Source organism: Hyperolius riggenbachi, chromosome 4 (assembly GCF_040937935.1).
Source record: "Hyperolius riggenbachi isolate aHypRig1 chromosome 4, aHypRig1.pri, whole genome shotgun sequence".
Lineage (NCBI taxonomy): Eukaryota > Metazoa > Chordata > Amphibia > Anura > Hyperoliidae > Hyperolius > Hyperolius riggenbachi.
Genome location: NC_090649.1, coordinates 397,984,206 through 398,011,762, shown reverse-complemented (window position 1 = coordinate 398,011,762; position 27,557 = coordinate 397,984,206). Strand labels below are relative to the sequence as shown.

At 43.6% G+C, this 27,557-nt stretch overlaps 1 protein-coding gene across 2 annotated transcripts in view; it reads right to left on the bottom strand.

The window, feature by feature from the left end:
• The window catches only part of HEATR1 (HEAT repeat containing 1), a 92,593-nt gene that overhangs the window by 7,736 nt on the left and 57,300 nt on the right, over positions 1–27,557 (bottom strand). For both annotated transcript variants that reach the window (XM_068232257.1, XM_068232258.1), the window contains exons 30-41: positions 27,160–27,390; positions 18,828–18,957; positions 17,751–17,917; positions 15,931–15,977; positions 14,603–14,726; positions 14,366–14,506; positions 10,699–10,991; positions 8,860–9,010; positions 7,037–7,195; positions 6,659–6,796; positions 3,189–3,293; positions 2,635–2,803 (exon numbers count right to left, since the gene is read on the bottom strand). In XM_068232257.1, coding sequence (XP_068088358.1) covers positions 2,635–2,803; positions 3,189–3,293; positions 6,659–6,796; positions 7,037–7,195; positions 8,860–9,010; positions 10,699–10,991; positions 14,366–14,506; positions 14,603–14,726; positions 15,931–15,977; positions 17,751–17,917; positions 18,828–18,957; positions 27,160–27,390 — 1,855 coding nt within the window. The remainder of the gene's footprint in view (positions 1–2,634; positions 2,804–3,188; positions 3,294–6,658; positions 6,797–7,036; positions 7,196–8,859; positions 9,011–10,698; positions 10,992–14,365; positions 14,507–14,602; positions 14,727–15,930; positions 15,978–17,750; positions 17,918–18,827; positions 18,958–27,159; positions 27,391–27,557) is intronic.

Here is a 27,557-nt window from a genome sequence, read left to right as displayed (position 1 = left end):
ACACAGTTCTAACTGTCCTATGTCCTGATCACCCCTCACGCGCTAGGCTTCAAATCTCAAATTAAAAATTAAAAAAAAAATTGCACCAAAACAGCAGAACATCATCATCAGAAATCCCATCATGCTTTGCACAGCATCAGGGGAAAATGCCCGAGCAGTTTTCTTCTGTGCAGCTAAAAATGAGGCTTGGGTAAGAAAAAAAAGTTCTGATGCTGTTAAACTATTAACCTCCCTGGCGGTTAATTTTTTTTAAATGGTAAAAAAAACTTTTTTTTTAATTTTTTTTTTGTTTCATGTAAAGCTACCAGAGTGGTAGCTACATGAAACACCACTAGAGGGCGCATGTGGCCCTCTAGTCCGATCGCTGCCGGCAACAATAGCAAACAGGGGAACGCGTCTATAACGCGTTCCCGTTTGGCTTCTCCTGTCGCCATGGCGACGATCGGCATGACGTCATGGACGTCAGCCGACGTCCGGCGCACTCGATCCAGCCCATAGCGTTGCCCGGAACTCATTGGTCCGGGCAGCGCAGGGCTCTGGCGGGGGGGGGGGCCTCTTCTGCCGCTGCGTGCGGGCGATCGCCGCAGAGCGGCGGCGATCAAGCTGTGCGCGCAGCTAGCAAAGTGCTAGCTGCGCGTACAGCACTTTACATTGTGAAAATCGCCCCACCAGGGGCTGAGATATCTCCCTGTGAGGCATAGCCCGAGCTCATCTCGGGCTTACCGCCAGCACCAAGCCTTTTCAGTGCTGCTGAGTAGATTTTTAGTCTGGAGGTTCACTTTAAGGGAACTGTGATCAGGCCGATAATATATTGGTTGGAATGGTCAATGAGATGCAAATAATTCCAAGTTTATGCAGAATTCTGCTCATGTATGCAAGACTTTATGCAAGGGATCACACATCAACTTAGAATTATGTGCATCTGATTGACAATCCATATGAATTAGTGGCTGCTTTATTACAACAAATGTTTTGCAACAGATTAGGGACATGTTTCTTAGTTGTCGTTAGGCTTAGATTTTAGTACAAATCAACCACCATACTTCTACTACAGTGAAGCAGTTAACCCACTGAAGTTTAAGAACAAAAACACACACACACAGGGATGTGAAAGTTTGGGCAACCTTGTGAATCGTTGGTTACGATAAAAATGTCAGTTAAATATATCATATAGGAGACACACACAGTGATATTTGAGAAGTGAAATTAAGTTTATTGGATTTACAGAAAGTGTCCAATAATTGTTTAAACAAAATTAGGCAGGTGCATAAATGTGGGCACTGCTGTCATTTGATTGATTCCAAAACCTTTAGAGCTAATTATTGGAACTCAAATTGGCTTGGTAAGCTCAGTGACCTCTGACCTACATACACAAGTGAAATTCAATTGTAAGTTTCCCTCCTCTTTTAATTTTCTCTGAAGAGTAGTAACATGGGGGACTCAAAACAACTCTCAAATAACCTGAAGACAAAGATTGTTCACCATCATGGTTTAGGGGAAGGATACCGAAAGTTGTCTTAGAGATTTCAGCTGTTTGTTTCCACAGTTAGGAACATATTGAGGACATGGAAGACCACAGGCTTAGTTCAAGTTAAGGATCGAAGTTGCAGACCAAGAAAAATCTCGGATAGACAGAAGCAACAAATGGTGAGAAAAGTCAGAGTCAACCCACAGACCAGCACCAAAGACCTAGAACATCACCTTGCTGCAGATGGAGTCACTGTACCTCGTTCAACCATTCAGTGTACTTTATACAAGGAGATGCTGTATGCGAGAGTGATGCAGAGGAAGCCAGATTAATTTTGGAATAAACTGCTGTGGACTGATGAAACTAAAATTGAGTTATTTGGGCATAACAAGGGGCGTTATGCATGGAGGAAAACCAACACAGCATTCCAAGAAAAATACCTGCTACCTACAGTAAAATATGGTGGTATTTCCATCATGCTGTGGGCCTGTGTGGCCAGTGCAGGGACTGGGAATCTTGTCAAAGTTGAGGGACGCATGGATTCCACTCAGTATCAGCAGATTCTGGAGACCAATGTCCAGGAATCAGTGACAAAGCTGAAGCTGCGCCGGGGCTGGGTCTTTCAACAAGACAATGACCCTAAACACTGCTCAAAATCCACTAAGGCATTCATGCAGAGGGACAAGTACAATATTCTGGAATGGCTAGCTCAGTCCCCAGACCTGAATATCATTGAAAATCTGTGGTGTGAGTTAAAGAGAGCTGTCCATGCTCGGAAGCCATCAAACATGAATGAACTAGAGATATTTTGCAAAGAGGAATGGTCCAAAATACCTTCAATCAGAATCTCATTGGAACCTACAGGAAGTGTTTAGAGGCTGTAATTTCTGCAAAAGGAGGATCTACTAAATATTGATTTCATATATTTTTGTGGTGCCCAAATTTATGCACCTGCCTAATTTAGTATTGCACACTTTTTGTAAATTCAATAAACTTGATTTCACTTCTCAAATATCACTGTGTGTAACTCCTACATAATATATTTAACTGACATTTCTCATCCTAACAACCAACAATTTATACAGGAAAATCATGACGATTAACAAGGTTGCCCAAAAAGACATTTCCTTTAATACGTCTGTCGTGTTCGCTTGCTGACCAAATACCTGTTTTTATGGCATTGTTCTCATTCAAAATCTCTGCAAAAGGCTTGACAAGGTGTCCAGCGAATAAGGTGAAAAGCCCCTTCAGCTTGTCAGCAATACAGTCAGCCAATCGGCAGAAGGTGAGGAGTCGGTCTTTTGAGGCGCCTTCTGTTCTGCACCAATCGAAAAGCTACAAAGCAATACAATGTGTGTATGCAGTGAAATTAAAAACTATGGTTTTGTCAACCAGTCACAAAAATCATAATCTGATCTGCCATGTGTGACAAATGAGCATCTACAGATGCCAACATGCATTTTTAATTTTTGGAGGAGCATAAACCACATGCCCAAAATCTGGGACACTCTGATATCTAAACACAACTTAATTCAAGAAAGTCTTCAGATTCCCTTTCCTTTACTAAAATACAGCGAGCCTTTGGAAGTGTACATCACACTGGTAGACCATTAATGTGGCTTGAGAGGACAAAGGTTAGTCAGTATTCCCACAGTGCTAAAAGCCTTGAAACAGTTTATCTTGCTAAGAACAGGTTTACTGTAAGCAATAGCCATCTTACCTTGAAGAATAGTGGCCTGAATGTGGCCTCTGAGAGCTTCATGACCATGATGATCAAACAGTTGATGATATGACCTTCAGCGTTACCAATATTTTCCAAGTCAGCCTGTAAAACAACAATGTACAAAAGTTGTATAATACTACTGGGAAACTTGATTATAGATAATCACTCACTTGTTCGCCAGTTTTAAAAGTCAGGCCGCTTCTTTAATACGGGGACTTTAAGCCAGGATTGGACGTCAAACCAATCAGTAGCTGATACCCCCTTTCCCACAAGGAATCTACCTTTTCTCAAATAGATCAGGGATTTCTGTATGGCTGATATTGTGGAGAAAACCCTCCCAAAGTGTGATGTCAGAGCCATGGCGCTGACAGTTTCCCGTCCGTGAACTATATACAAATACACAACACAACCTTTTTGTTGATGGCTATTAGATAATCAAGATAATGACCTGTAGGTTCAAAGTGAATCAAACAACATGAACAAATTACATGGCACATATATAAATCATGTATTGATCTATCTTCTATTTTTTAACTTCAGCTTTGCAATGTATTGATCCCCCCCCCATCTTTCAGTAAAATTTCTTTTCAAAGGATCCGGCCAGGTCGACGGCTTCTATGCATGCGCTAGTGCACACACGTGCCACTTGGGGCTGTGCTGACCTAGCCTGCAGTGCTCCTGGCCACGTCAGTGCGTTCCCAAGCCGTGCGAGTGCGCGCTCGCGCAGAAACCACCGACATGGCCAGGCCGCTGGCCACTATGGAGGGCACCGAAGACGAGTGGCTGCCAGCGGAGCTGCAATGAGGGACACAGAAACTTCAGGGGCTGGAGGAAGCCCCAAGTAAGGTCAACATTGTTTTTTCTTACATATATACAGTGGAGGAAATAATTATTTGACCCCTCACTGATTTTGTAAGTTTGTCCAATGACAAAGAAATGAAAAGTCTCAGAACAGTATCATTTCAATGGTAGGTTTATTTTAACAGTGGCAGATAGCACATCAAAAGGAAAATCGAAAAATAACCTTAAATGAAAGATAGCAACTGATTTGCATTTCATTGAGTGAAATAAGTTTTTGAACCCCTACCAACCATTAAGAGTTCTGGCTCCCACAGAGTGGTTAGACACTTCTACTTAATTAGTCACCCTCATTAAGGACACCTGTCTTAACTAGTCACCTGTATAAAAGACACCTGTCCACAGAATCAATCAATCAAGCAGACTCCAAACTCTCCGACATGGGAAAGACTAAAGAGCTGTCCAAGGATGTCAGAGACAAAATTGTAGACCTGCACAAGGCTGGAATGGGCTACAAAACCATTAGCAAGAAGCTGGGAGAGAAGGTAACAACTGTTGGTGCGATTGTTCGAAAATGGAAGGAGCACAAAATGACCATCAATCGACCTCGCTCTGGGGCTCCACGCAAGATCTCACCTCGTGGGGTGTCAATGGTTCTGAGAAAGGTGAAAAAGCATCCTAGAACTACACGGGAGGAGTAAGTGAATGACCTCAAATTAGCAGGGACCACAGTCACCAAGAAAACCATTGGAAACACATTACACCGCAATGGATTAAAATCCTGCATCGCTCGCAAGGTCCCCCTGCTCAAGAAGGCACATGCGCAGGCCCGTCTGAAGTTTGCCAATGAACACCTGAATGATTCTGTGAGTGACTGGGAGAAGGTGCTGTGGTCTGATGAGACCAAAATAGAGCTCTTTGGCATTAACTCAACTCGCTGTGTTTGGAGGAAGAAAAATGCTGCCTATGACCCCCAAAACACCATCCCCACCGTCAAGCATGGGGGTGGAAAAATTTTGCTTTGGGGGTGTTTTTCTGCTAAGGGCACAGGACAACTTAATCGCATTAACGGGAAAATGGACGGAGCCATGTATCGTGAAATCCTGAACAACAACCTCCTTCCCTCTGCCAGGAAACTGAAAATGGGTCGTGGATGGGTGTTCCAGCACGACAATGACCCAAAACATACAGCAAAGGCAACAAAGGAGTGGCTCAAGAAGAAGCACATTAAGGTCATGGAGTGGCCTAGTCAGTCTCCGGACCTTAATCCAATAGAAAACCTATGGAGGAAGCTAGAGCTCAGAGTTGCATAGAGACAGCCTCGAAACCTTAGGGATTTAGAGATGATCTGCAAAGAGGAGTGGACCAACATTCCTCCTAAAATTTGTGCAAACTTGGTCATCAATTACAAGAAACGTTTTTACCTCTGTGCTTGCAAACAAGGGTTTTTCCACTAAGTATTAAGTCTTTTATTGTTAGAGGGTTCAAAAACTTATTTCACTCAATGAAATGCAAATCAGTTGCTATCTTTTATTTGAGGTTATTTTTTCGATTTTCCTTTTGATGTGCTATCTGCCACTGTTAAAATAAACCTACCATTGAAATGATACTGTTCTGAGACTTTTCATTTCTTTGTCATTGGACAAACTTGCAAAATCAGTGAGGGGTCAAATAATTATTTCCTCCACTGTAGCCTTTTAAAGAAACACTGAAGCCTCCAAAAAACAATCTTTTTATTTAATAAATGTGTTTAACATAATAGTCCTAACTAAACCGCCGCATTCCCGCCACTATAAACTATCTAAATCCCCCCAAACTCTCCCTCCCCCTCCCCTGCAAAATCCACAATTTTCTTGGTCGTGGATTTTGCTGCCTCACACGGAAGCGCTGCCCGGATTGCCCCACGGGGAGTTTGGGGGGATTTAGTTAGATTAGAGCGGCGGGGATGCGGCGGTTTAGTTAGGGCAAAGATGTTAAACATATTCGTTAAACAAAAATACTTTTTTTTGAGACTTCAGAGTCTCTTTAAGGTTGCTATACTTATTACATTAGCAATAAGTACTTTGCTCATCCACCATAATTAACCTAAGGTGACAAACTGTTACTCAATTTGCTTGGATGGAGATAACGGATGTTCATAAAAATGGTAAAATTATGCCTCTATTGCCTTTATTAGCTGCTGAGGATTGCCTCATGAAATCAATAGTGTTCTCCACTTTTAAAATGATGAGCAATATTTAGTGCTCTATAAAGTGGAAAACGCACTAATCCCTGCTTTATAAATATGCCGACTGTGAATGACTGCCAGTATTTAGTGACAAAAGTGGCGATTATGGAAAACGAACAATTATCAAACCTGTCATATCTTTTTTTAATACATGGCAAGCAGCCAATCTGAAGAAACACTGGCAGTTTTCTGGTGATCAGGGACCAAGAAATAAAACAAAACGTTTTCAAGCAGAATTTATGAAATGGTGTCTCAGATGAGCATTTGCTGGAACACACAATCATGACATAGGCTTTGTCTTACCTACATGCAATATGTATTGATTTTTAAGCACTAATATCTTACTTGTGGCTAAAGACTGTACATATTTATCAGTTCAGTCAGTGTCTCTCTCAACAGAAATGAACAGAAAACCAGCGCACATAACACACACGTTCCATACCTCTGAATGTTCTGCTCTGTAGTCCAGGGCCTTGAGGAAGAAACTGGTCAATTCAGATTGGTGGGATGAGAGCTGCTGCTTCTCCATTGTGGCAATATGTTCCCTGAGGACATCCATAAGAGATGGCAGGCATTTGTGCTGAAAACAGAAAACAAAAAAGCAGTTTCAATACGTACAAAATGGACAAGAAACAGGCGCGAACAGACAGGAATCCCAGTTGCGTACTTCTAGTCCAGCAGGGAGTACATTACTAGCTTGGGTGGGGTGGGGAAATCTATGCATATGACCCTATTGCCACACTGCCACTATTAGGTTTAAAACTGGCTTCAATGATTACAATGTCTTCTACAAAGTCAGAGAACAGTGTGTCAGTTTTACCTGCTTTGTGTCCACAAGATGGCAGTAGCACTTGGTTACGGCTGGAAGGAGAACTCTGGCTGGCAGCTTTGTTGACAATGTTGTTTTCAGAGCCGACACCCTTAGGGAAAGCTGAGAAGTTGGCCCCATAGTGACAGCTATTTTATCTAGCCTTGTAACCTGGATAAACAGAAAAGTCACACATAATTAAATAAAATTTTACCTTTGTCACATTTGAACAAGTAATTCAATAGGATGACATGTGGTAACTGGCCTTGTAAATCAACTTGTGATTAAAATATAACTGAATATTTAAGCAGCAAGAGAAAAAAAAAGTTCTCAGTGAGGCCCCATTTACACTTAATCAGTTGGTACACGTTTTTTTTTTTCTTCTCCATAGCAGTGCATTGTGAAAAAGATTTCAGTTAAAACACGTTAAGTGTGAAAGGTGCCATAGGAAAACATGGGACTTACTTTGAAAATCAGTTGACTTTTCAGTTATAACTGAGAGCAACAGTGTCAACAGGGCCTTAGGGTCCGTTTCCACGAACGTGAAGTCGCATGCATTTTCTGCATGCAGATCTGCATGACAATACAAGTCAATGGGCCTGTTTCCACTATAAACAGAATCTGCGAGCAGGGCTGTGCAGAAAAATCCTGCACAGCAAAGCCATTAGAATTTGCACACCGCGCGCATAGCGTGTGATTCGTATGTAATGCATAGGAAATTCGCCTGTGTTTTCGCCATGCAGTTCACCATGCAAATTCGTGTGCGTTTTTGCGTAAATTTCATTTTTAAAAAAGCACACAGGCACTGACATGGTTAACAAAAGCATATTTGGAAAAATATGCAAATTTGTGCTAAAATTCGCATAAAGAATTCGTTTACGAGGTTTCCGTAGCAAATTTGCAACGTACTAGTGGAAGTGTAGCCTTAAAGTGGAGCTATACTCAGAACTTCCTCTCTGCTCTATATTTGTGGCTTAGGCCCGGTTCACACTTGCGGTTGTCTGCCAAACGGACCGGATGACCTGACCGGATCCGGACCGGATCCGGATCGGAACCGTACGGTTCTGATCCGGATCCGATCCGGATCCGGTCAGGTTGCATCAGGTGTTCATCAGGATGCGATCCGGATCCGTTTGGCAAAAGTTAAGTACAAACCAAATAAAATGTTGGGGTCTGGGAGGTCAGCAGAAGGGGGACCTGTGGAATCAGGCCCTCTGCTGTTTAGCACTCACCTCCACCTCCGACATGCTGCCAACATCTCCAGCTCGTGTAAAGTCACTGCTGCTCCACTCCAAAATGCTTGCCCATGTGTCCCCATCCAAAATCGCCGCAACAATCCGCATAGGAAGTGGGGTAGAACATCCGGATTTTAGCCAGTGTGTTGTGCGCTCTCCGGTTCTCATTGCTTTGTATAGGCCGGATGGTGCAGTCCGGCTCCGCCCCGGATACGGCTGCCGGACCCAAAAATAGCGCATGTTGGAACGGACGCCGGAGTCCGGATCCGGCCCGGATCCGGTCCGGCAGAACGGACGCATGTGAACGGACGCATAGGCTTTCATTGCCATGCCGTGCGTCCGTTCCGTCCGTTCTGCAAGCGGTCCGGCTCCGGCACGGCGATTCCGGACGGCCACCGCTAATGTGAACCGGGCCTTACACATTTTATAATTCCCAATATCAGAAAAAATAAAGTGATTAAAGCTTTTAGGACTGGATTATATGCATTCAAGCTGTATGCTAACTTAATTAAATGTCTGTAGTAGAGAAATCTTTTCACTCAGAACAATAAAAAAACAAAAATGGCAAATTTAAAGCTGTAAAAAAAAAGTTGTACCAACCTGCAGTAAGGTCTCATACAGATAGGGGCTAAGGAAGTGCGGGAGAATCTCCACCACCTTCTGCAGTGCAGTGACTGTGCTCAGGAGATGAATCTCACTAGTCAGCAGTTCTTTCCTTTGTTTCAGTGTGGTGAGCAGAGCTGGCATCAGTCTGGAAGCAGTAACACACGGTAGATGAAGTCAGAGGACACAAGTTCACTCACAAACCATTTACAGAAGACATCATCTATTCCATATACAGGTATACGTATGTAAGGATTCATCTACACCCTCCGCCTTGAAACTGTTAAACTAAGGTGTTCTTTAGAAACAAAGGCTGCCATATTTATTTCCTTTTAATCAACACCAGTTGCCTGGCAGACCTGCTGGTCTATTTCTCTGCAGTAGTATCTGAATAACACCAGAAACAAGCATGCAGCTAGTCTTGTCAGATCTGACTTTAAAGTCTGAAACACCAGATCTGCTGCATGCTTGTTCAGGGGCTATAGCTAATAGTATTAGAGGCAGAGGATCAGCAGGGCTGCCAGGCAACTTGTATTGATTAAAAGGAAATAAATATGGCAGCCTCCGTATACCTCTTACTTCAGTTCCCCTTTAATGCTTATAGTTAACAAGTGGAAATCTGTGGTAATTTTCATTTAAATATGGTGCTTTTAAAGTATCCACAATGCTTGAGGGGTTAAATTGACTTTCAAACTCATAATATATCTGTCAATTTGCTGATAACATCGGCACAGGCTAAGCATGGGTGTACTGCATGGGTGTACTGCATGGGTGTACTGCTCCCTGCTCCTTTTTTGTAAAGTAAACACTGTCAGAGATAAGCTCATATTTTAGAACAAACGCCAATTCAGTACACTGAATTATTGAGTAATGCTCATTTTCACTTGTTTTGGATTTTGCACACATGAGTCTAAAGGTGGCCACTAACGGTCCAATTTCTAGCAAAAGATCGTTCGAGCGATCAGAAATTCTGATCGGACGAAAAATAGTTCAATACACCATCAACTAACCAATCATTGCTTCCTATCTATCACGACCAACAAGAAAATCCAAATTTTGGTTCGACGAAAATTCAATCAGACGATTGTTTTTATAATCGTTCATTATCAATTGTGCCCATCAACTGAGATTATTTACAACCAATCCGATCAGAATTTCTGATCGCCCGAACGATTTTTCGCTAGAAATTGGACCGTTAGTGGCCAGCTTAAGTACAATAACAAGTAAGGTGCCCATTAATCTAGGGATTTTGGCGATTAACCAATAGACAGATCTCTCTCTGATCAGATTAGATCTGTTTGCCACCATAAACCACAGACCGATTCTCGATCTATTTCAGAATGAAATATCTCAGGAGGCGGCCTTGTGATGCTGCGTTGCCTCTGGCCACGTCCCCCAGATGTAGATGTACCTCCCCCTGTCCCTGACCAGTGTTTGCTGCGGTGTCTGCACTCCTCTTCCGTGATTGCCCCATGTAGTTTGCTGGTGTACTGCACGAGGGGCGCTTGTGTGATGTCACATACGTGGCCTGCGTCCAGTGCTCCAGCAACCACGTGGAATCTGGAAGAGGAGTGCAGACACTGGACAAGTAAAGTATTCATGCAGGGGCATCGGGGGTACATCTACATTTGAAGTAACACGGCAGGGGATTCCATCTCACGTTCCTCGTACGCGATTACCTCACGCCATTACCGCCACGCACCAGATCAAGCAGGTTGGCCAGAAAATTTCCAGCAGGTCCGATCGATACATGCGACCAATTTTGTCCCGAAATCTGTTGCATTGTCATCCGATTCAATAATTATCACCACAATAAAAACACTGACAGCAATTTACCTGGGAAGCTGAGGAATGGCCAGGGCCTTGATGTTGCTGGTGATCTCTGCAATGCACAGCAAAGCACTACCCACTACATTCTTTTCCTCTGGCTCCTCTACAGTGATGAGATCCACTGCAGCATTCAGCACAGGCACAAACACCTGCTGCCTCTGAGCACCAAAGCATTTACACAGCAGCTTCAGACTGTACAGAGCCGTCTGTCTGTTGATCGCTTGTTCTTCCTCTTCCACATTAGATTTCCGTTGTGCAACAGAGAGCAAGTCATTTATGAGCCCCAACAGCAGGTCAATCTATCAAAATGTAAATCATATAAGACTGTAATCCAAGCAGAATACTCAATTAGTGTAGGACATCTAACTTAATTAGATTATAAAAAAGTGCCTGTGAACTAGACCTTTAACAAAAAGAGATCATTTGAACCAAGACTAAACTTTCTAAATCAAATTTGTTCTAAAATAACTTATACAGCAGACTAAGGGGTGTATGCACTAAACTGCACCAAGTATAATTACATGCATAAAGTCTTATGTCCGATGAGTAGAGTATAATGCAGCGATGGGCAAACTAAGGGTCGCGGGCTGGATTCCTCTCCTTCCCCCCCCCCCTCCCTTCCTGCAGAGTTGCGAGCGGGCGGCGGGGGACTTCAAATTCACCTTGATCACTGAGTCCTGCGTCACATCTCAATGGCAACAGGGCATCACATGACGTGACGTTGGGACATGCCAGTGTATTACAAGCTGGCTGCCAGTGTGCAATAAGCTGGCACGTCCTGACACCACTGACGCCCTGTTGCCATGGAGACGTGATGCAGGAATCTGTGATCGAGGTGAGTTTTAAGTCCCCCTCTGCCCACTCGCAATTCTGCAGGGAGGGAGGGTGGAGTGGAATTTAAGGAATGTGGCCAGTGGTCCGCAGCATGTGGCCCGGGCCTCTTAGTTTGTCCAGCCCTGGTATAATGCATTGAATGTAATCAGAGCTGGATCATCCACAAGGCAAACCTAGGCAGTTGCCTAGGGCCTAGAAATAATCTAGGGGCCTGGTGGATGATAGCCCCCACCAAATCTTACTAAAGATAGCCATCAGCAGTGGGCAAAAACTGCTATCTTGCCTAGGGCCTCATTTCAGCTTAAACGACCACCATCGTGAGAAATTGTAAAATCTAAAATACATTCGCATAAAATATAGATACCTCCCAGAGTAAAACAATATACATTTTTTTTTTTCCTATGTTGCTGTCACTTGCAGTAGTTAGTAAAAAGCTGGCTAATCTGACAGATTTTGCACAATACCATCTCCTCATGGTGGATTCTCAGTATTACCTTTACAAAAGCATTCCCTGGAAAGAATCTATACAAAGATGTTAGCCAACTTTCTGACTTATTTTCACACTATTTTGGCTGTTGGACTGAACAACTGCTGTTCATGAAGTGCTTTTGAAACAAAACAAAAAAACAGCTAAGAAATCCACCATGAAGAGGTGAACTAGTCCAAAACCAGATTTTCACTGCTTACTGTGACAGCAACACAGGGAAAAAAAGTAATTTATAGTGCATTTTACTCTGAAAAAAACTTCAAATTTTTATGCATGAATTATAAATTATACAATTTTTCACAATAGTCCTTTAACCTGCTGAGCGGTCTGGACGAGCTCAGCTCGTCCAACACCGCCAGAGGCTGCCGCTCAGGCCCTGCTGGGCCGATTTTAGTCAAATAAAAAGCAGCACACGCAGCCGGCACTTTGCCAGCCGCGTGTGCTGCCTAATCGCCGCCGCTCTGCGGCGATCCGCCGCGAGCAGCGGCGAAAGAGGGTCCCCCCAGCCGCCTGAGCCCAGCGTAGCCGGAACAAAAAGTTCCGGCCAGCGCTAAGGGCTGGATCGGAGGCGGCTGACGTCAGGACGTCGGCTGACGTCGATGAAGTCACTCCGCTCGTCGCTATGGCGACGATATAAGCAAAACAAGGAAGGCCGCTCATTGCGGCCTTCCTTGTTTATTCTGGGCGCCGGAGGCGATCGGAAGATCGCCTCCGGAGCGCCCTCTAGTGGGCTTTCATGCAGCCAACTTTCAGTTGGCTGCATGAAATAGTTTTTTTTTTATTTAAAAAAAACCCTCCCGCAGCCACCCTGGCGATTTAATCAGAACGCCAGGGTGGTTAACCTCCCTGGCGGTCAATTAAATTCGCCAGGGAGGCAGCCCAGCACTGTTTTTTAATTTATTTATTTTTAAATCATGTAGCTAGCCTAGCGCTAGCTACATGATAGCCGCTGAGCAGCGGCATCCCCACTCCGATCGCCTCCGGCGACGAGGCACATCAGGAAATCTCGTTCTGAACGGGATTTCCATGAGGGCTTCCCCCGTCGCCATGACGACGGGCACGATGACATCACCAACGTCGTGACGTCAGAGGGAGTCCCGATCCTCCCCTCAGCGCTGCCTGGCACTGATTGGCCAGGCAGCACATGGTGTCTTGGGGGTCACCCTCTAACGCGGCGGGTAGCGGCGAATCGGCGCGGAGCGGCGCCGATCGTAAGTAACATGCAGCTAGCAAAGTTACCAATTAAACTATGACATCTTACAGCTAGACTTGAACAGTGTCAGCTTGAGTCTTTGACATGTACTTTATTTGATTCACTTCTGCTTTAAATACTATTATAAAAAATAAAAGGTTTTAAAGTTAAATAAAATATTTTAAATGGTTTTAAATTACTTAGTTATGTGCATCACAGCTGTAATCAAACCATAAATGTAAATGTAATTGTATGATGCCTAGTTTTACTGTTTGCTTCCAGAGGCACATGATAATGGAGGGCCCATTTTCACTGGGAGCCGCCAAATCAGACGCGGCACTGTACTGCTGTGAAGTCACAGCCACATAGCTGTAGCTGTGCTATGCACGGCTGTAGGGATTTGGATGAGTGCTATTGAAAACTGCAGCATGCAGGCCAGAATAGCACAGGCATAGAATTCGGACGGCAAGCCGATTGTCTGAATAGGCAGCGTTTCCCCCGTCTGACTCGCATGCAGGAAACACTGCGGATTTGGAGTAAGTGAGGCAGCACTCTTGAATCGCAGCGCTGGGTCAACAGTTCGTATCCAAAATGGGGCACTATCTGCACAGAGTTTGTATGTTCTCCCCGTGTCTGTGTGGGTTTCCTCCGGTCACTCCGCTTTCCTCCCACATCCCAAAAACATACAGATACGTTCATTGGATGCACCGGAAATTGGCCCTAGACTATGATACATACACTACACAATACATACATAGACATATGACTATGGTAGGGATTAGATTGTGAGCCCCTCTGAGGGACAGTTAGTGACAAGACAATATACTCTGTACATCGTTGCGGAAGATGTTGGCGCTATAAAAATACTAAATAATAATAAGTGGAAAAGGGCCCTGAGAGTCCCATATATGCTATTAGATTTCTAGATTATATAAAACGACTACTATGCTACCAAACCCTTTACACTACTTCTGTAAACATCTAAAAAGGTACAATAATAGTTTGTAATTGGATACTGGTGGCGTTTATTGCATATCAGTGTTTGGTAATGCAAACTGTAAAAATAATAGGATAACACATTTAAAGTTTGCCCAGAGAACAATCACAAGGAGTCTTAATTCACTGTTGACATATCAGTAGTCTCAGTACACCTTTCTCACCTGCTCATCCTCCCACTGAGATCTGTGCTGTAATTTGTTGTTTAGGAGATCCATTGCTTTACGTCGCACAGATGGCAGCTGATTGGTCATAAGTCCTCGTATCACTGGAATAAACGTTTCTGTGGGTAGTAAAGCATTGACCTATGAAGAGATGAAACACATTAAAACATGCAGTTGTTAATTTTCACAGGAGCACTTCACTGTGAATAGCTAAGAGTTAAACGAGGGAAGACTCACCTTATCCAAGAGCTCATAAGACTTATTAAGAAGCGCTCGCCAGAACTTTGCTGTAACTTTGTCAGCGTTTGCTTCCACTGATCCAGCTATCCCGTTGATATAGCGGAGGACTTCTTCCAATACTCTATTACAATAAAACCATATATAGATCTCAGAAATCATCTTTACACAAAATAAGAAGATATTAATAAACTTTGTAACGTAAAAAAAAACAAAAAAAATTCCTCCAATTTAAAGTGAACCTGAAATGAAAAACTTATGACATAATGAACTGTATGCGTAGTATAGAGGATAAATACAACATTAGTAGTATAGAAAAAAGTCATTTTTATTTTCAGTTTTGTAACATTTTTAAAATAGACTGCGACTGCTGCTGTTCAGAATCCACGCTTTTCTTGGCTTACCTGAAAAGGATACAAATCTAATGACCCTTTCAACTTTCCTGCAGTAAAATCTAATCAGAAGCCTCATCTCACTGTTTAACAGTTTTGGCTTTCATTTACTGTTCATGAAACTGACTTAATTTGACAAGCTGTCAACAAGCTCGTTTGCCTACATAATAACTCAAGTTTTTACATTTTTAATATTTCTTAGTAGGGATAGTACTTTATGGGCCACTAGTCACTTCAGGTACACTTTAAGGTGACACAGCGATTGCCACACAGGCAGAATCCCCGATGCTTGCATGCTCCCCTCCACAAGCCAGGGGACACAGGTAGTCTTGAGCAGCACACTCTGCACACCATGTTACAGGGGATGAGGGCACGGACACAGCAGAGAGCAAGCTGGCAAGAGCAGGATCATTAGTGCATGATCCTTACGCTCCTCTGCCAGTAACAAAACCTGCTTCACCATCTAGCATATAAGCCGACGTAGTAACTTTTTAGCACTTTTTTTGTGCTGAAAAAAATTAGGCTTATACGCGAGTATGCATTTACATGCAAGCTGGAATTATCTTATTGACTATCTCTGGCCTTCAACTACATTGTCCTGCGTAAACAGAACACCTTTCCGGAGCTTCCCTTGACATTTTATTTCCTCTCAAAGTCTCCTTTAAAGAGGAACTGAATTAAAAATAACAATGAATAAAATTGCTTATCATTTACAATATTCACTTATAAATGATTTAATCAGTGTTTCTGCGATGTAAAATCTTTCCTCTCCTGATCTACATTCTGACATTTATCACAGGTGGCTACATCTTTAGTGATCTGTGCAAAATGTTCATTACTGAGAGTTCTATGCACAGAGGGAAATATTGCTTGCTTGGCAGTTGGAAAAAAGCTATTATTTCCCACAAGGAGTGACCACTATGTATTGTCCATTACCTTTGCTCTAGGCTTTTTAAGTCTTCTGCACCTTCGCATTCCACAACCTAAAGGAATAAAAGCAAACATAAGATAAGACACACCTAATGGACATGTTCATTTAATATAATAATATACAGCCAAAGATGACCTACAGCAATTAGCTTGCTTAGAAGTGTGTGATGGGAACATATCCCAAACAAAGGGCTGCTGTGGTCACTTAATTTACTTGCTAATCTAGACAACATCTTTCTGGTCTTCTGATAAAAAATTAACTTTTTATCTCTAGCTCTGTGGAAGCCACAGTGATACCAATGGGTGTATAGCTCTCTCTGCCTATAGAAGAGTGGACACTAAAGGGGCCCATACACTCGAAATTTATTGACCAATTGATCACAAATCTATTGACCAATCGATCGATTTGCAGACGATTCCGATCGATTTCAATCGACCTGACTTGTTGGAAAATTTAGGCTTATCTCTTGAGATTGCTTATCATTTTGCAGTGGACCTAATGTAAATCTGATGGCAACAAAATGCCATCAGATCGATTTTAAATAGATTTCATACTGAAATCTATTGGAAATCTGTTCCTAGTAAAAAATGTTCCTAAACACATCAGATAGATCAGAAAATCTACTGATGATGTATCTGCTGCTAATCTAAGGAGTGTATGGCCACCTTAAGAAGACAATCAAAGGAGGGGTCCGCACACAGGCTTGACCCAGGATCGATGCAAAATTTGTTACGTTATTATTATTTACTTTATTTATAAAGCGCCAACATATTACACAGCACTGCACAATAGATAAATGGGTTTATATGCAAGGTAGGACATACAGGAAACTCACAACAAAACAAGATCATGCAAATGATTTGATAACAGTACAGTGTCATAGGTCAAAATAGACACTGTTCTAGTCCACAAGAGGGGTGATTGTCAGTAAGATTGCATATTCAAGATGGAAACACTAGGGAGGAGGGCCCTGCCAGAGGCTTACAATCTAAAGGGTGCGGGTGGAGACAATAGGTGCATCTGTTGAGAGGGTGTCTAACAGAACATATTATGGTGCTGGTGTAGGGGGGTATGCAAGCATGAAAAGGTGAGTCTTGAGAGCTTGTTTGAAGGTATTAAAGGTGGGGGCGAGTCTGATGGCTGGTGGAGCGAGTTCCAGAGAGTGGGGGCAGCCCTAGTGAAGTCCTGCAATCGTGCATCTTAAGACATTTTTGTCAAGGCATAGGCAGATTGTACGTGTTAATCTTCCTATGCCTTGGCAAAGGGGACCTTGGTGGCCCCAAAACGACCGTCAGCTGTGACAGATATCATAACGTGTGTGTTGAATTGTTCCTGGAGCAAGGCTGTGTGTGGACCCCTCCTTAGATTGTGTTGATACTGTTGCTATTGGGATGCTGCACTAGCAATTATGTACTCTCTACTGGTGAGCGATTCTCTCTATTGCATGGACACTAACAAAAATCATACCATTCCTATTGTATACAGCCTCCTTCTACAACTTTATGCCCCCAACTTTTTTCTTCAATTTATTCATTTTACTATATTGCAGGTAAAGATCTTATTGACACATAAGATGACTTATGAGTGCGGATCAGGAGCTATGGCACAGACACACCCCACCCAGAGACCCACAGTGTTAGTTGGACTCCACTAATGATACAATCTTGATTGTACAATCTTACCAAATCAATGTAGTAGAATGGTAAAATGAGTGAATATACTTTGCATGGACCTTTAGGTAGTGCTTCATATTACACAGAAGTGGTGAGATTGTACTATCAAGATTGTATCATTAGTGGTCACCTTTAGGATAAAGAGCATTTACCTTGCCAATAAAGCTATGAGAAGCCAGGAGTTGTGCCATAAAGGAGACAGACAGGAATTTAAAGTGGCGTAGCTGTTTAGCTGAATGGTTTTGTATACTGAAGAGCTCAGCCTCTTCCTTCTGAGGTTTTTGCTTATGTGTTTTGCCTTTCTTCTGCTCAGGCTCATCTGGAAAGAAATGTGAAACATTATACAATGTAGCAGGCATTAATACAAACACAGGTTCATGCAGTAAAAAAATTTTTTCCAGCTTTTAATACAAATCTGCTGGCAAAGCCACGTGGGGGCCCCGAAGCAAAAGTGACTAAGGGGGTCCCCTAACCCCCTTCCCAAGCAAAGTCATCCCCTGGGGCTCCCACTCCACTGAACCCCCTAGGTGGTCTCCTTCTGACTGCTCCCTGTATGTTCCGTACCTGAGCGGTCTTGTATTAGCTCACCTGTCCCAGTAGGTGCTCCGTTCCGATCTCAGTCTTCAGCCATGCTGCCTGCATCTTCTTCATCCGAGCATCTTATGTGTAAATAACATGCACCGGGCAGGCCCGGATTGACATCACAGGGGCCTATAGGCACAGATGTCCAGGCACCCTAGACTTCAACCCCATGAACCAACAAACCCTCTGCCGAATTACACCACAAGTGTTCTGGCTGGCCCAACTGTCACTTCTCACTTACTTCCTTTGTCTGTTATAGCTACAGGTGTCTGTAAGCATTAGGTAGCCAGAGCTATGCTCAGTATTGAGTAGCTAGTGGTGCCCCCCGACTGAACAGAGATGTCACCAGTGGAATGCTGACAGCAGGGTGAGTAACCTCTCATTTACACTCTCATAGGGAAGGAGGGAGGGGGGGTGCTCGGGGAAGGGAGTGATCCAACTTTCCATCATCAGGCACCTGTAGGCACATGCCTACAGTGCCTTATGGTAAATCTGGCCCTGGCAGTAGGCATACAGAAGACTAAGATCGGAACAGAGCAGCTGCCAGGACAGGAATGGTCGGGGCCCTGGGGCAATTGTCCCCTTTGCCTTAATGGCAGCGCCTGTCCTGTGTGCTGTGGACGAATTACATCTTCCCAGACCATTACCTTCACTCTTATTTTCAGGCAGTTTGGCAAGAAAGTTGAGGAGTTTTATCACACTTTCCAGCTGATTGTAGGCACTGAATTCACAACAGACTGATATCCAAAATTCAGTGTCTCGTTCCAATGCAGCATCCTGAAAAGAAAACAGAATGTGCAGCTTTGATGACTGTTCAAAAACAAAATGTAGTATTTAATTTAGTACAGAAGGCTAATCCGGAAACACATTGAAATAAAAAGACGTTTACTGTTATAGGACAGTGTACCAACCACATCATTTCACTTAGTGCCTGAATTATGGTAAATAAAATTAATGTAAAGTTAAAGTCCATTTTTGTTGCTAAAAACATAATTCTTCAGTTCGTATGTTACGGCCAGAACCCGAACTCTGGCCACTTTGGGTTCTGGCCGGCCAAAATGCGAATTGGCCGGGCTACTGCGGCCAACTTGCAAAACACATCCCCCGGTCAGCAAAAACAGCACAAGTTTCAGTAGAGCTCAGTCATTCCCTGCACCAGGTTGCAGGTTCGGTAAAACTGGACGTGTGAGCACCTCTCCCTGCATTCACCTCTCACCTCTTTCTGCAGGGAGGAAATATACAGGGGCATTCTCCTTCACCCCATTGATCCATCGCTAGGATCCTCTGAACAAATATGTTCGCAGGGCTGTGCTCCTATCCATGTAGGAGCGCAGCTGCACTGCACAGGGGCAAGGACGGCCCACACCTTGCGAGCAGTTTTTTCCTCTGTGCTTAAGTGTCCCCATGCTATTGTGCAGGTTGTCATTGCGCCTGCACTTGTACAAAGATAGGAGTGTGGCTATGAAGAAGAGGATCTCAGAGGGCAGAGGTGGTGTGGTGGAGGATCAGAGACTTTCTTTACTGAGGTAAGCATCTCACTTTTGCATTTTCTTTCCTGACTGGTTTACTTTGTTTTTCCTGACAGGTTTCCAGAATCAGAATCAGAATCACTTTATTTCGCCAAGTACAGCAGGAGCTGTAATCGGAATTAGTTGTGGTTCACATGGCATAGACAGAGTATAAGACAGAAGCACAGCACGTACAATTTAAGATGCAGTAATCAGTTCATATCGTCCATTTCACTGCTGTGTAACTACAGCCCAGTAAAAGTCACCATAATAATAGTAATAATAATAATGATGGTAATAATAATAATAATAAGGATGCAGGTAGTAGCCTCAAGACTATCTGGATAGGCCAGGCAGGCAGCAGCGGGGACCGGTTGATCGACCCAGCTAGAGAGCGATGGTATGCGAGCCCGTCAGGGGGAGGTTGGAGTTCAGTAACCGGACAGCTTGGGGGAAGAAGGTGTTCTTCCGCCTGGTGGTTCTGGATGGTATTGGTCCTGTAGCGACGGCCCAACGGGAGGAGCTTGAAGTAGTGGCTGCCTGGGTGAGAGGGGTCACGGAAGATCAGGGTGGCCCTCTTCTTCATCCTAGCAGAGTGGAGGAGGTCGAGAGGTGGAAGAGGAGATCCGATGATCTTCTCCGCGTCCGTTATGACCCTCTGAAGTTTGTGTTTGTCGCTGGCCGTTGCGCCAGCATACCAGACAATGACAGTGGAGCAGAGGATGGATTCTATGGTGGAAGTATAGAAGCTGGTCAGCAGCATCCTGGGCATGCCAAATCTCTTCAGTTGGCGCAGGAAGAACAGCCTCTGCTGAGATTTCTTCTGGATTTTGGTGGTGTTTTGTTCCCATTTCAGCTTGTTAGTGAGAGTTGTGCCGAGGAACTGAACAGATGTCACCTTAAAAACTTCTGTACCCCCAATGAGGACAGGTGGGAGGGGGGTAGGGTTCCTCCTGAAATCTACCACTAGTTCAACAGTCTTTGCTGCGTTGAGGACTAGGTTGTTGTCCTTGCACCAGTTGCATATTCTCTCGACTTCGCTGCGGTACTCCTGCTCCCCGTTGCTACCAATAAGGCCGATGATGGTGGTGTCGTCTGCAAATGTAATGACTTTCACAGAGTCAGCGAGTGAGATGCAGTTATTGGTATAGAGGGAGAACAGTAGGGGGGACAGAACGCAGCCTTGTGGAGCCCCCGTGTGGGTGGTTCGAACGCTGGAGAGGTGGTTGCCGAGCTTCACCTGTTGTGTTCTGTTAGTCAGGAAGCTGTTTATTCATGCACGAAGAGTTTGGTCAACTCCGAGCTGCGACAGATTGGCGAGCAAGATGTCTGGGCAGATCGTGTTGAACGCTGAGCTAAAGTCCAGGAACAGGATCCGAGCGTAGGAGGCAGGGCTGTCTAGATGTTCAGTGATGTATGCCACGCTGGCATTGATGGCGTCTTCCACGGATCTGTTTGCCCTATAAGCGAATTGGAGTGGTCTAAAAGGGCGTCCGTGGACCTCTTCAGGTGGGCAAGACCCAACCGCTCGAGGAGTTTCATGATGTTCGAGGTAAGGGCCACTGGTCGGAAGTTATTGTGCTCGGTACTGCCTGTTTTTTTTGGGACTGGTACAATTATAGACTTCTTAAAGCAGGAGGGGACTATACCATCCGATAAGGACTGCTTAATTAAGGAGGTGAGCACAGGGGCAAGCTGATCAGCGCAGGATCGCAGACAGTTAGATGACACTCCATCTGGGCCGGAGGATTTCCTGGGGTTCAACTTATGGAGGTGCCGGAGTACCTCTGATTAAAGAACAGCGACAGGAGCCAGGGCGGCGGGTTCACCGGAAGGGGGGGGCACCAAACAGCGGAGTACCCCTGATTCCAGAACAGCGACAGGAGCCAGGGCAGCGAGTTCACCTGAAGGGGGGAATCCAGCAAGGAATCCAGTCTATACCCCATTATCTCTCCAATGCCATTTACAAAAAAGTGTGCCATTATTAGACAGAATCTGTTTTAAAGCATATTGTGCAAAAATCACCGACATGATATCATTATAAAAATGAGGTATGTCGATAAATAGAGACACACTTTCAAAACTAGATCAGATAACAACTGGCCCAGAGTTAAGAAAAATTACAGTATTTTCTTTCATAACTGCATAGTTAAAGGACAACTGTAATGAGAGGGATATGGAAGCTGCCATATTTATTACCTTTTAAACAATACCAGTTGCCTTGCTATCATGCTGATCATCTGCCTCTATTTTTTTTTTATCCATAGACCCTGAAGAAGCATGCAGCATATCAGGTGTTTCTGACATTATCCTCAGATCTAACAAGATTAGTAGCATGCTTGTTTCTGGTGTGATGCAGACACTACTGCAGCCAAACAGATCAGCAGGACTGCCAGGCAACTGATACTATTTAAAAGGGAATAAATATGGCAGCCTCCATATACCTGTTACGGTTGTCCTTTTATGCCACCTGGACATGATCCTCACGTCCAGGCGGCTGCTGCATTTATGATGCATGCTTCTGCGCGCTCCCGCGGGCAATCGCGGGTGCGCCCATGCACCCCTGTTACGTCACCCGGTAGCCCGGCGATCAATGAATGGGAACATGTTTCCTGTTCATCGATCCATGTCCCCTGCCAAAAAACTTTCTTTCTGAAAAAAAAAAAAATTCCAGTCCTCTTCTCGCTTTCTGGAAGAGAGAAGGACCAAAAAATAAAAAAATAAAAATGCTCAATGTGGTCATCTTGTGGCCAAATAGTAATACTACATCTACATACATTTTTCAATACATAAAACACATTTTATTCAGTGCTGGGCCGAAATTACGCATTAGCGTAACTACGCATCGTAATTCACTACAAATGCACCGTAAGCGTTACGTGTAAGGTTACGGTATTACGCGTAATTAATTACGCGTAGACCGTAGGTTACGTTATTACGCGTAACAAATTACGCGTAAGACAGTAAACTCCCATTGAAATTACACAGTCTGCCGTAATCGCGTAATATTACGCTCCCGTATAATATAAAAAAGCCGCCGACTTTAAGGGTTAATAGCAAAGCCCCCTTAAGTGCTAAGAGCCTCAAATTTGGAGAATATATTAAGGAGATCAGAAGGAATAAGAGGAAAAAAATTTTTTTCAAAAAGACCTTATAGTTTTTGAGAAAATCGATGTTAAAGTTTCAAAGGAAAAATATATACATTTAAAAACCCGCCGACTTTAACGGTTAATAGCAAAGCCTGCTTAAAATTTAGGAACACCAAATTCACAGGGTATATTAAGGGGATCAGTGGGAATAAGAGGAAAAAATTTTTTTTCAAAAAGACCTTATAGTTTTTGAGAAAATCGATTTTTAAGTTTCAAGGGCAAAAATGTCTTTTAAATGCGGAAAATGTCAGGTTTTTTGCACAGGTAACAATAGTGTTTTATTTTCATAGATTCCCCCAAGTGGGAAGAGTTTTACTTACTTCGTTCTGAGTGTGGGAAATATTTAAAAAAAAAACGACGTGGGGTCCCCCCTCCCAGACCTCTTTAACCCCTTGTCCCCCATGCAGACTGGGATAGCCAGAATGCGGAGCACCGGCCGCGTGGGGCTCCGCACCCTGACTATACTAGCCCGCATGGTCCATGTATTGGGGGGTCTCGGAAGGGGAGGGGCAGCCAAGCTTTCCCCTCCCCCTCCGAGCCCTTGTCCAATCCAAGGACAAGGGGCTCTTCTCCACCTCCGATGGGCGGTGGAGGTGGAGGCCGCGATTTCCTGGGGGGGGGGGGGGGGTTCATGGTGGCATCTGGGAGTCCCCTTTAAAAAGGGGTCCCCCAGATGCCCACCCCCCCTCCCAGGAGAAATGAGTATAGAGGTACTTGTACGCCTTACCCATTTCCTTTAAGAGTTAAAAGTAAATAAACACACAAACACATAGAAAAAGTATTTTAATTGAACAAAAAACATAACCACGAAAAAAGTCCTTTAATATTCTTAATTAACCATTAATACTTACCTGTCCCTTTAAAAGCTAGTTCCCACGCAATATCCTCGGAATATACTAATCAGTTACAATGTAACAAAGTTGTTACAATGTAACAACTTTGTTACTTTGTAACACCACCGCACCAGACGTCACTCGCCGCTCACCCGCCGGCCGCCGCATACACTTACGCTAAGTCCCCGCCGGCTCCCGCCGTCCACCCCGACCACACGTGTCACCCATATACATGCTGGCACCCATGGGTGCCAGCATGTATATAGGTGACATGTGGGAGAGGCGGGGAGGGCAGCGGAGCCGGCGAGGACTTAGCGTCCTAAACCCGACAGAGCTCTGAGCTATATAGCTCAGAGCTCTCGAAAGCATCTTTGTATTTGGGCTCCAAGGAGCCCCATTGGTCCTTAGCAGACCAATGGGGTTCCTTCTGATTTGAAGGAACCCCATTGGTCTGCTAAGGACCAATGGGGCTCCTTGGAGCCAAAATACAAAGATGCTTTAGAGAGCTCTGAGCTATATAGCTCAGAGCTCTGTCGGGTCCGTGCAGCGCAGACGCGTATGCGGCGGCGGCGAGTGACGTCGGGTGCGGCGTAGTTACAATGTAACAAAGTTGTTACATTGTAATAACTTTGTTACATTGTAACTGATAGAACATTTCCGAGGCTATTTTGAGGGATCATTTATTTAAAGGGACAGGTAAGTATTAATGGTTAATTAAGAATATTAAAGGACTTTTTTCGTGGTTATGTTTTTTGTTCAATTAAAATACTTTTTCTATGTGTTTGTGTGTTTATTTACTTTTAACTCTTAAAGGAAATGGGTAAGGGGTACAAGTACCTCTATACTCATTTCTCCTGGGAGGGGGGGTGGGCATCTGGGGGACCCCTTTTTAAAGGGGACTCCCAGATGCCACCATGAACCCCCCCCCAGGAAATCGCGGCCTCCACCTCCACCGCCCATCGGAGGTGGAGAAGAGCCCCTTGTCCTTGGATTGGACAAGGGCTCGGAGGGGGAGGGGAAAGCTTGGCTGCCCCTCCCCTTCCGAGACCCCCTAATCCATGGACCATGCGGGCTGGTATAGTCAGGGTGCGGAGCCCCACGCGGCCGGTGCTCCGCATTCTGGCTATCCCAGTCTGCATGGGGGACAAGGGGTTAAAGAGGTCTGGGAGGGGGGACCCCACGTCGTTTTTTTTTTATATTTCCCACACTCAGAACGAAGTAAGTAAAACTCTTCCCACTTGGGGGAATCTATGAAAATAAAACACTATTGTTACCTGTGCAAAAAAAACTGACATTTTCCGCATTTAAAAGACATTTTTGCCCTTGAAACTTAAAAATCGATTTTCTCAAAAACTATAAGGTCTTTTTGAAAAAAAAAAATGTCCTCTTATTCCCACTGATCCCCTTAATATATCCTGTGAATTTGGTGTTCCTAAATTTTAAGCAGGCTTTGCTATTAACCGTTAAAGTCGGCGGGTTTTTAAATGTATAAATTTTTCCTTTGAAACTTTAACATCGATTTTCTCAAAAACTATAAGGTCTTTTTGGAAAAAAAAAATTTCCTCTTATTCCTTCTGATCTCCTTAATATATTCTCCAAATTTGAGGCTCTTAGCACTTAAGGGGGCTTTGCTATTAACACTTAAAGTCGGCGGCTACCTAACATTGATCCATGCGTCAACTTTTCCGCTTGGCAGCATGACCTTACGCATTAATTGCTAGTAGGATCTTACGCGTAAGCCTTTAACGTAACAACCTGAATTACGGTATTCTTACGCGTAATTGCGTAAGGGCTATGCGTAATTACAGACATGTACCGTAATTCAATGTCTACGTCGTAAGCGTAATTCCGTAATGCGTAATAGCGTAAAATTACGCGTAATGATCCGTAAGCGTAGCTTTTTCCATTACGCCCAGCACTGATTTTATTACATTTAAAATTAACTGTTTATTTCCCACACAAAAAATTACCCTCAAAAAAAATTTTTATGTAAAAAAAAATTACAATAAAAAACAAACAAACAAATAGTTACCTAAGGGTCTGAACTTTTAAAATATGTACAGTATGTGAAGAAGGTATATTACGAACATTTTTTAAATTATAAGCTTGTAATATTATCTTTTTCTAAATGCATTTTCACGGGAATATTTATTAAAAAAAATGGAAAAAATTCATTATTTCTCTGTTTCCGGCCATTTTTTTTTATAAATATTCCCATGAAAATGCATTTAGAAAAAGATAATTCTTAGTAAAATGTACCACCCAAAGAAAGCCTAATTAGTGGCAGAAATAACAAGATATAGATCAATTCATTGTGATAATTAGTGATAAAGTTATTAGCGAATGAATGGGAGGTGAAAATTGCTCTTTGAAAAGTCCCTGCGGGCTGAAATGGTTAAAGAGCACACATACATTTCAATTGGATTCAGACAGATTAACCACTTTACCCCCAGCGGTACGAATTTCTCCGCCCCTTTTTTCCCCCCTAAAAAACCAGGGACGGAAAAATCCGTACCTTCCGCGCTACCGCCGCTGTCCGCGCTCCTGCCGCTCGTGCGCGCGCGCGCACCCGCCGCTCGTGCACGCCGCCGCCCGCTCGCCCGGAGATCAATGAACGGGAAAATCCATTCCCGTTCGTTGATCTAGCCCCCGCAATGATCTGCTGCTTCTTTCAGAAACAGCGAGATCATTGTGAGTCTCCCAGCCTCCTACTGCTTCCTGTAAGCGTCCTTCCGGACGCTTACAGGTCGCATGTAAACAAACACTCTGTGGCCATCTTGTGGCCAAATAGTAAACTACACCCTAAAAGCATTTTACATATTCAAACATTACATTTACACAATAAATTAACTCATTACCTCCCACACTCCCCAATTTTTATTTTATTTTTTGTAATAAAAAAAAAAAAACATACAATAAAAAAAACACATAAATAGTTAGCTTAGGGACTGAACTTTTTAAATATTTATGTCAAGAGGGTATAACACTGTTATTTTATAAACTATGGGCTTGTAATTAGGGATGGATGCAAAACTGAAAAAAATGCACCTTTATTTCCAAATAAAATATTGTCGCCAAACATTGTGATAGGGACATAATTTAAATGGTTTTATAACCGGGACAAATGGGTTAATACATTTCATGGGTTTTAATTACAGTAGCATGCTTTATTTAAAAACTATAATGGCCGAAAACTGAAAAATAATAATTTTTTCCCACATTTTTTCCTATTTCCCCATTAAAACACATTTAGAATAAAATAATTCTTGGCATAATGTCCTACCTAAAGAAAGCCTAATTGGTGGCGAAAAAAACAAGATATAGTTCATTTCATTGAGATAAGTAATAATAAAGTTATAGACGAATGAATGGAAGGAGCGCTGAAAGGTGAAAATTGCTCTGGTGGTCAGGGGGTAAAACCCCTCAGTGGTGAAGTGGTTAAACAAGTAAAGACTAGCCCTGCGATATATACCAATATCCAGTACTGACCTTTTCTCCATTGGTTGAGACTGTGACTGTTTTAGTCACGTGCTGCTCAAAAAGAAGGACCAGCAGTACCCAGAGGAATCTCTCGGCCCCCACAGTCTCCAGCAGCTGTGACAAAATGGGCAGGCGCCTGTGTTCAGGGACATGGGGAAGTGCGTCTACAAACACATGGATGATCTTTTCAACCACTTTCCCAACATTCTCCATAGTCTCCTTGGTCGTTTCCTCCCCTGCCTGCAATACAGAAAACAAATATTAATTTTCAGTAAACCTGTAGGGGGAAGCCTCTGGAGCATCCCCTGACCCTCCAAGACCCCTCCAGCGTCACACATGAGCCTTTTCCTCTTCGTGGCCAAGCTCCTGTTTGAGTAGGAGATCAGGTACACGGACAGCTGCATCTA